Here is a 10,509-nt window from a genome sequence, read left to right as displayed (position 1 = left end):
GAACCTAACCTCAAATGCTCACTCTCATACATTGTAGGGGGGCAGGGGTGGGAGAGAAGCAAAAATTGGCACAAATTTTGGGGAGGTCATGTGGCAAGGTTCACCAGAAGTTTTAAAATATGTACATACTTTGCTGGAACCCCACTCGCACGAATTCACACTACAGGGATCACCAAGGATGTACCTAAAGTTAACACTCAAAACTGTTCACTGCAGCAATGCTTATCTAGGAGAAAAAAACAGACACAACATACATTTCTAGAACTAGGAGGTGGGTGAAATGAACGGTGGCAGAATTCAGGCATTAAAAATGAGCAGCAAATGCATTATTGACAGAGGAAGATGTTTGTGATATAATACTGCAATTAGGTGCAATTTTTTAAGGGTGAGAAAACTGCCAGCTGCTTCTCACAGCAGGGGGAGAGAAGTCACCTTGAAACAGGTTTTGTCTGCGCTGAGTGCCTTTCTTAACTATGCAAATATTAGGTGAGTCAATAGCATTGTGCTAGAGTGAAGAATAACATGACCTTTATAGTTAGTCAACCAGGGATAATTGTGCACCCTCCCTGGAACATTTAGAAACATCTAGAGAAGTTTCTGTTTGTCGTGACAGGGGGTGTTACTGGTGTCTAGTGGACAGAGGCCAGGAATGCCACCAAATATCCTTCAAGGCAAGACAGCCCCCAACTCAGGGCTACCTGATGATGACTGTAGCCATCGTTAGAATCCACTAGCAAGAAAGAACATAAAAAGGCATCTGTGGGGGAGCTGGCCCAATGACCTGTTTCAAATATGTTCTATTCTGTCCACTTCCATATACCGAGCCATGCTGGCACGTATAGTCATTCCATAAATACTCGTTAAATGTTGAATGTTGAATCCATCGAGGGCACCTATGAACATCCACCTGACTGTGCCAGACTAGTGCCCAGCAGTGACCCCTTGTGGCAGGAACTGAAACAACAGCGCAGGTGGACCAATAATGCTTTTCTTTGGTTGATGTTTGCAGAGCTGATCTCTTAGGACTGAAAAGGCCCCGGAAATTGTGGGAAAATCATGAGACTAGAGGAAAGCCGGAAGTCTCAGTCAGGACGATTTTTGGTGTCTTGTTAATCAGGGCAAACAGAGATTTGAGCAATTAATGAGAAATAGCAAAGGAAGATGACAATATATTTGGACCTCAAACTGATAAAACAAGTGAGAGCTTAGTTTGCTGGGTGAAAAGAGTAGGTTTCAAAGTCATATGTATGGCTAGCCCTAGTTTTATGGTTTTATCATTGACCATTTAAAGACACTGCATCCATACCCATTTGTCAGGAAGAATCACACCAAAAACCATACCAAAACGGTAACAGTAGAGGGTGGGGACTTGGGGCTGTTATTTTATCTATTTTTTTCAACTTATTTTCAATGAATTTATATTATTTATGTAAGAAAATAAGTTAGGTGCTGAGCCTAAATACAAAGGCACGCCACAATGTCTAAAGTAAAAAGACCCCTCGACTTTCACACACGTCCAATTTCCGTATCTGGACCTTAATTATCCAGAACCAAATGCTGTACGACCTCAGAAGGGTGGGCAAGAGCAGCTGCCCTGACCACTTCTGGCTCCGAACCCCAGGCCCCTTTCCTCTGCTCATGAGCGGCACACAGCATCCAGAACCGACTCCGCCTCAACCCGGCCTGCAGGTGCGGGAACAGGAACCCGAGGGAACGCCGGCGCACGTTGGGGACGAGCGTCCATCCCCATGGGTCTGCTTACCTGACATATGGACGTTCCGGAGGCAGGAGAGGGAGGCATTGAGGCGGGCACACTCCTCCCGGTTGGCCCCGTATTTCTCCACGGTCTCACACACCTGCTCATCTGTCATCTCCAAGAGGTCCTCCAGACTCAGCTGGCCCGGGGTGATCTCCTAGAGGAGGGAAGAGACAGGAGGGTAACAGACCCGAAGCGCCCTGAGAGGAGGCCTCCATGCCGCCCTCTAGTGGTACCTAGCGGAACGCCAGGCCCTGGGTGGACGTCTGCTTGGGATTGCTGTCTTAGAGTCAGACAGGCCTGGCTCTGAATCTCAGCCTTGCCACTCGGTAGCTAGATGACCCTGGGCAAATAACTTAACCTCTCTGAGCCTCACTTCGCTCACCCGTAAAATGGGAATCTTAAGCTCATGAGCTTTGTAAGGTAGCACATATGCTCATATGCTATGTATCCACACCGTTAGAGAGCTCTGTAAATGGTGGCCGTTAATTACCTGTCTCCCCATGTAGCTCCTAAACTCCTTATGGGCAAGGCTCCAGTCTACTCATCTTGGAGGGTTCTCCATGCCTCCTGCCCAGCTTGGACTGCACTGACTTGCTACAAATCCAGGGTAACCTCAGAGCAGAGCAAACCGGACAGCCCCAGTCTCCTGATGGCTGGTCTCCATTCCCTGCTTCTTTTTTTCCAAGCCACACACATTCTAGGGTTCAGATTGGGGGGTCAGGAGCCCTAAGGGGAAATGGGGGCTGGAACCCTGTGGGTGGTTCAGTTGATTTCAGTGAAACAGGGTTTGTGTCTGAGCCCGACTAGAGGCATGATTTTGCAACCTAAGACAAAGTGGAGCATTGCATGGAGTGGGGGAAAAGGACACCTCTGAAGACATGGGCTGGGAAAAGAAAAGGAAGATTCCCGAATATAAATGTGTGGGTCAGATGTCCCTTCACCACTGTCAGCAACCACTCCCTTCCCCCAAACCGTGTGTCTCTATACACTACAGAGCGAACACACCTCGAAATTTGTCAATTTCTATGTTTATGTATTCACAAAACCTAGACTTCACATTATAGCACTTAATGATAACCAGTGTTTTTACATATTATTTTTATTTTGAAAAAAAGAGTTTTAGATATCAAAGGATGGCGATTCTGAGGCACTACCGTGGAGTAGTTCTGCCTTCTTGTGGCCATATCTATGTATTACAACAGAAAGATGAAAACCGCATCGGCACAAAAAATTCTATTAAAAAAAAAAAAGCTGCCAGGCAAAAGGTGAAACCCAGTCAGTGCCTTTCCAACTCACTAGGTCAGGGGTGGAGAGAACAGTAATGAGTCACATAGGAGCTTTCTTAAATAGGGACTGTTACAGGGGTAGCGCCACTTTAAGAAAAGTGATGGACCAGGATCTGGAATTACTGATATAAAACGAGATACATTTAGAAGGGATGATTCACAACATAAAAGAATTCTCCACTTTGCTGCAAGAGTCACTTGTGTGTTTTAATCTTATTATGTATCCTCCAAAATACTCAATTTACACTAAGGTTTATAGCTCACATCCACACATCACAAAAGGAAAAATGACAGAAAAAAAATGCAGAAGGCTTTAACATGCTTGAGCCAAAAGAGGAGAAGCATTTCTGCTGGATATAATAATAATAAATGAAATAGATGTAACAGCACTTTAAGTGCTTTTCGTGGATTTTCTTTCAAGGTCACAAAGACCACATAAAGCAGGTACTTCTACCATCATCACCAGTCTGTACATAGGAGACTAGAATTCAGAAAAGTTAGACCACTACCCAGGGTCACACGGTGAGTAAGTTTGAACCCAGGCCGTCTCTCCTGGGAGCTTTCTGTAAAGTGCGTGTTCCTCCGCAGAAGGTGGCCCTCTTGTGGACATATGCGGGAGTTGCAGAGAGAGAGCTGGAAACCCAGCTCTGTCCACACCGCCTGGTGGATGGCCTTGGACTTCGTTTATTCCAAAAAACTAAGGTGAGAGCCTGAGCTCAAGCACCTGCAGCCCAGGTAAACGTAAATGAGCAAAGCTGCAAACTCGCCTGCGGTTTCCTAAGGGGCAGACTGACACCAGACAAATTCAGTTCTGTGTGTCAGCAATTCCGATTTTTCAAGAGAAGTCGAAGACCTGGGTTTTTAATGCAAACTCTTTCAACTTTTGCATATGGGCTCAAAAATAATTTTTCAGACAAAAATATCTGTGCATCAGATACAAGATAAGACAGAGGGCCTCTAGTTTTCAACCCCTGAAGATTAGTCTCCGTCTTATTCGCCTCACTTGATAAATGGTCCCAAAAGCCTCTGAAAAGTTATACAGGGTCAAGCAAATAAAATGTACTGCTTGAACTTTTATGAGACCTTTCATTTGAAGGATATTCACAAGAAACCACCATCCTGGGAACAACACCAAGAAACACGGACGCATACGCCATCTGGTGCGCAGGCGCAAGATGGGGTCGCGGGGATGGAGGGGACGGGGAAACGTGGGAGGGTCCTGCGTCCCCAGTTCAGGACTGTTAGATGCGGTGGGTTCACGCAAGATTACATTGAGGACGAGGTCTAAAAAAGACAAAAGGCAGAAGAGGATGTTTCAGGCCTCTCCGAGAAGAAAGCAGGGAGTGCCTTGAGAAAGGGCACTTGGCCCTGCAGGCAAGGGGCACACCCAGCACCCCCTCTCCCCAGCTCAGAAAGGCCCCCACATCAGGAAAACAAGGAGAAAGCACCGTGCTTCCCACCTCACCCTCTGGAGTCTGTCTGAGCTGGCTTTTCCTGCTAGCCCCTCCCACTCACTAGCAGGGCAAGTCCCTCCATCTCCCAGCCTCAGTTCCTTGCTCTGGACAATGGGGTAACAGTCAGACTAACCTCAAAGGTCATCGTGAGGGTCTGAACACTCTCCAGAGCTGAGATCCTGCATGTAAAGCCCTCAACACTATGCCTGGCCCTGAAGATTCAATGAATGTAGAAAGGTTCCACGCAGTCAGTGATAACAGTGGGGACCCAAGATCCCGGAGGGTAAGGAAATCTCACCACCCTTGAAACCTTAAGGATGTGGCCCACCCTGGAGGGTGGACTAAGACAACCGGTGTTTTGGTTTTGTCACTGGAAAACCCATTACTTCCTAAGTTTTCAACAACAGCAATGACAATAATAATAATAATAATAGTAAGTTGACATTTCCTGGGTACAATTAGGTCTCAGACTATGGTCTGAACAGTTTACACAGATTATCTCATTTTATCACACCAGCTACTTAAGAAGAGGAGACAATCATTACCCCATTTAACAGAAGAGAAAACTAATGTCTTAAGACCGTGCTGCCTGGTACAGTGGCCACTGGCCTCATTAATGAACATTAAATACAATTAAAAATTCAGTTCCTGTCACGTGCACTGAGCACAGTTCCAGTGCTCAGTAGCTTAAATCTGGCTGGTGGCCACTGCATCAGGCAGCATAGATTTGAAATATTTCCATCATAGTGGAACATTCTGCTGGACAGCACCAATCTAAGAGGTAAAATGATTTGACCCAAGTCACCAAGCGAGTCCTTAAGTGGCAGAGTTGAAAGAGGGTCTACCTGACTCTAGAACCACACCCTTTCTTTTTTTGGCTACACTGTGTGGCATGTGGGCGCTTAGTTTCCTGACCAGGGATTGAACCTGTGCCCTCTGCTGTGGAAGCCTGGATCCCTAACCACTGAACCACCAAGGAAGTCCCTAGGAACACCCTCTTACTGACTTCATTCATTCAGAGCATCAGAGATGCTCTGTATTTTCATCCCACACATATTCAAGTCCTACTATGTGCCAGACACAGCCAAAACCCCACTGCCTGAGGGGGCTGGCTACCAGCCGGTAAGGGGCATGGGGCAGGGGTCGCCTCCGGTCACCTCAAGGACTTCTTTCCGTACATCGACGATCCGGAACCAGTGCCGGAGCTGGGGGAAGCCGTCCAGCTCAGCGTTGCGTTCCTGCAGGGCGACCTTCTTTTTGCAGGACAGCTGCCGGCTGAAGTACTTCACCAGCTTGCTCTGCAGAGAGACACAGAGAACAGAGGACACGTCTCAGTATTGCCACAGGAGGACAGGCAAGTACCTCCCCAGCGTTCCCTCCCACCCAACTCCATCCAACTCTATTTTAAAGACCCATTCAACTGCAGTGAGACCCAGTTTCCACTCATGACCCAACTGTGTTGGCGAAGATGGGCACACAGGCAGGTTCCAATATTTTGCCAGGGAGCGAGGCGTGTAAAGTTCCAGCGTAGTGGGGATGTGGGACTTGGGCTGTATCCATCCATGTCTCCACTGCACAAAGGTCTCCTTTGACCTTCATAGTTGCACTTCTAGGAACTTCTCTCTCAGACCCCCCCATCCTATGGCAAATGACTGGAAAAGAATATTTCCTACACATCTGTTTGCAATGGTGAAAGATTGCAAACACGCCAAGGGGCCATATGTAGGATACTCTTCATAAATGAGGATACAGGCCCACAAGGAGCTCCATGCAGCTGTAGAATAAAGCAAGGAAGCGTGCTATTGTACTGAGACAAGATGCGCTGATAAATAAAAAAAAATACTCTCTCATTCATGTGGGAAATTTTACATTTGTAGATCTCTGTAAATGCAGACACTCTCTGGAAGGATCTCTAATCTTCCAGGGAAGGGAAGAGGGAGGGTGGGTAGCAGACATGAGAGGAACCTTTGTTTAACTCGCTGTGTATTATTTCAATCTTAAGACACATGCAGATATTCACAAATTAACAAATACTTTTAAAATGAGATGGACCCCGGTACTTCCCTGGTGGTTCAGTGGTTAAGACTCCATGATTCCACTGTAGAGGGACCCGGGTTCCATCCCTGGTTGGGGAACTAAAATCCTGCATGCCCCTTGGTGCAACCAAAAAAATAAATTTTAAAAATAAAATGAGATGGACCTGAACTCATGCTTCTAGAGGGATGCCATGGCTTGAAAAAGGCAAGTTTTTTTACTGCCTATTTTGTAAAATCTAACAACATTAACAAAAGAAAGGCAATAGGCATGTATGAGCAGAGAATAAAGTGTGCAAGACACACCCCTCAGCCTGCTAAGTTGAGATGGGGAGGTCCTATAGATGGGGTGACAAAAAATGGCTTTGCATTTCTCTATATATTTTTGCTTTGTTTCAATACTTACCCAAAGTATATTATCATCTTTGTGATATAAAATCTATTTAATAAAGATAATTCAATGAAAAAAAAAATCTTTAGGTATATAAATGCCTTTGACATTTCAAAGCACCTGTCAACCAATATTTATCAAGAAGACAGTCCTGGAATTCTGTTGTTGTTTAGTCACAAAGTCGTGTCCGACTCTTTGTGATCCTATGGACTGTAGCCCGCCAGACTCAGCTGTCCATGGAATTCTCCAGGCAAGGATACTAGAGTAGGTTGCCATTTCCTTCTCCAGGGGACCTTCTGGACCCAGAGATCGAACCCACATCTCCTACATTGGCAGGTGGATTCTTTACCACTGAGCCACCAGAGAAGCCCCCTGGAATTCTAGGATCACATAATTTGGAGCAAGGAATAACAGGAGTGGGCGTGTGTTTCTGTTCAGCTGGTGAGCACTGCCCCTCTTTTGGTAAAGACTGTTTGAGTCTCTTTTGGGGGGAACCTTCCTTCTTTGGCTCCCAGTTCACATGGTTGAGAGGAGGCTGGCCTCACCCACCCACCACACCTGGGCTGCAGGGCGGGCTGGTGACCCAGGCCTGGCCAGAGCACTGGGATCAGGGATAATAAGCGAGCTGTGCTGGGCCACGGAAAAGCCTCCCCAGGCTCCCTTCACAAGCACTCAGAAGACAGCCCTCACTCTCCTCTAGAACTGTCAGGAGGGTGCCAGAGACACCAGGAGCTGCCAGGGCATTCCTGCCGCCTGACACTGAAGCGCATTGGAAGAAATCAGAAAAGTGTTTTTTAAGCTAACATTAATTTTATTCACCTTACTAACAAAGAGAAAGTTGCCATTCTTGACAAGCCCACATTCCATTGCAATAACAGGCACCATAATCACATTAATAAGCCAATGTACCTAGAACACCTGTCATTTGGAATCTCAGTTTCGAGTGTTAAAATAGAAAACGTCCAAAAGAATGTTTTTCTTCTCTAACTTATTTCTGAATGAATAGGGTCTGACCTACTGAGAACTCAGAGCCAGGCTCTCAGCCGAGACATCTATAGAACATTCCTGTCTGTCTTTTGTTTTATTCTATGACTGGTTTAACAGTTATCTTTACACGGGTACGGAAAACCACACAGAATAAAAAAAAAAAAAACACTCTGACACATCCCCATGTTTCCTGGAATACTTCCTTACTTTCTGGCACAACAAAGTTTTCCAGGTTCATCATCTTCTTTTCCTGCCCCAACCCTGGAATCAGTCATTTCTCCAGAGTCTTGCTTGGTTCCTCGTGGTATTCAGAAACCAAGGTGTGGGTACTTGGTGAGATCATTGACATTTCCAGTCCCCTCCGTAGACAGCCTAGGCACCACAGGTATGTGCAATGCACGTATGAATATGTAGACACACAAATATCATAAATCTGCACTTGTATTGATTTTGCTATCTCTATGTGTAGCTGACTGACGCCTCTAATCCCAGTCAACACCACAGGGCTTCCTCTAGCGTTTCCCCTCCCCACATTTGTATCACTCTTCTCAGAGAGTGAGGAGAAACAGTCCCCAATATATTTCTTGGCTCCATCTGCTGAATTTAGTTAATTCCCCAACTCCACCAGGCTACTGCCCTGCGTGGGCGCTGCCCTAGGGAACCCTGACCCCTGCGGGGCTGCCTTCTCACCCTAGTTCTGCTGCCTGCTTTGTTGTTGCTGCTGTTTTTGAAATTGAAGTATACTTGATTTTCCACGTTGTGTTCATTTCTCCTGTACAGCAAAGTAATTCCCTTAAGACGTGTATTCATGGAGCTTCCCTGATGATTCAGAGCTAAAGAATCTGCCTGCCAATGCAGAAGACACAGGTTCGATCCCTGGGTCTGGGAAGATCCCCTGGAGGAGGGGATGGCAACCCACTCCAGTATTCTTGCCTGGAGAATCCCATGGACAGAGGAGCCTGGCGGGCTACAGTCCACGGGGTCGCAGAGAGTCATGACTTAGCAACTGAGCGTGCATGCACCCAGGCTACATATATACACAGGCACACATATGTATATGTTCTTTTTTCCATTCTTTTCCATTACAGTGTATTAGGATATTGAATATAGTTCCCTGTGCTATATAGTAGGGCCTCATTGTTTATCCATTCTATATATAACAATTTGCGCCTGCTAATCCCAAACGCCCAGTCCATCCCCCTCTGCTCTAGTAAGCACAAGTCTGTCCTCTACACCTGTGAGTCTGCTTCTGTTTCATAGATAAGTTCACTTCTGTCATACTTTAGATTCCATATATAAGTGGTATCATACGGTATTTGTCTTCCCCTTTCTCACTTACTTCGCTTGGTATGATCATCTCTAGGTCCATCCACGCTGTTGCAAATGACATTATTCATTCTTTTTTGTAGCCAGCAATATCCCATTGTATGCGTGTACCACATCTTCCTTACCCGTTCATCTGTCAGTGGACGCTTAGGTTGCTGCCACGTTCTGGCCATTGTACAGAGTGCAGCTATGAACACAGGGGTGTGCGTATCTTTTTTAGTTAGAGGTTCGTCCGGATGCATGCCCGGGAGTGGGACTGCAAGATCGCGTGGCCTGCCTTGCTGTTGTGTGTGGCATGCTGATGTTGTTGTTTCGGGTCTTGACATGTGCCAGTGGATTCTCAAATCCCAAATTCAGGCCCCATCCCCAACTGTGCTTTGGTTTCACACTTGGAGAAGTGGATGTTAGTGAGGTTGACTTAATCTCAGTCTCAAAATGGCCAAAACGGTTCTTTCACTGGCCACATGTAGCTAACTGAACCTCTGGGGTATGGCTAGTGTGACTAAGGAATGGAACTTTAAATTTAATTTAAATTTGAAAATGGAAGTCAAGTACAGTATTTTTCTGTTAAACATAATTTTATTGTTATGATAGAGCCGCATTTTATTTTAACCTTGAAATTTTAGTGTCTGAATTGAGGTGTGCTATAAGTGTAAAATACACACTATCGAAGACTTGATAGGAAAAAAATAACATAAAATATTTCATTAATATTTCTACATGGATCACATGTTTCAATGATATTTTGGATACACAGGGTTAGATAAAATGTATTATTAAAATGAGTTTCATCTGTTTATTAATGTGGCTACTAGAAGATTTTAAATTATACGTCTGGCTCACATCTGTCACTCTCATTATAGTTCTAATGGACAATGCTGCACTAGGGTTTCATCCTGAAGAAATAATTAAGGGTATTCATGAGGTCTTGCTCCAAGTGGATAATAGACATGAAAGATTGGAAACCTTCCAACTCTTCAATGATAGAAGTCTATGTAAATAAATTACAACGTATTCATACAATGCCATACCATTAAGATAATGTATTAAATATGTATGTGTAACATCTGCAATGTATAAATAATATATTAAAAGATTTATAAAACTATATGGGTATCAGATCAGATCAGATCAGATCAGTCACTCAGTCGTGTCCAACTCCTTGCGACCCCATGAATCGCAGCAGCCAGGCCTCCCTGTCCATCACCAACTCCCGGAGTTCACTGAGACTCACGTCCATCAGGTCAGTGATGCCATCCAGCCATCTCATCCT

The 10,509-nt window shown here is 45.3% G+C and overlaps 1 protein-coding gene across 1 annotated transcript in view; it reads right to left on the bottom strand.

Annotated features, from left to right (window-relative positions):
* KSR2 (kinase suppressor of ras 2) overlaps positions 1-10,509 on the bottom strand; it is a 429,355-nt gene that overhangs the window by 335,900 nt on the left and 82,946 nt on the right. Inside the window, exons 2-3 of the mRNA XM_010828829.1 lie at positions 5,657-5,797; positions 1,763-1,913 (exon numbers count right to left, since the gene is read on the bottom strand). Of these exons, the coding sequence (XP_010827131.1) occupies positions 1,763-1,913; positions 5,657-5,797 (292 nt within the window). The remainder of the gene's footprint in view (positions 1-1,762; positions 1,914-5,656; positions 5,798-10,509) is intronic.

The sequence above is a fragment of the Bison bison genome, unplaced genomic scaffold (genome assembly GCF_000754665.1).
Source record: "Bison bison bison isolate TAMUID 2011002044 unplaced genomic scaffold, Bison_UMD1.0 scf7180017864495, whole genome shotgun sequence".
NCBI classification, from domain to species: Eukaryota; Metazoa; Chordata; class Mammalia; order Artiodactyla; family Bovidae; genus Bison; species Bison bison.
Note: the sequence above shows the minus strand (reverse complement) of the source record. Positions and strands in the feature narration are given on the sequence as shown.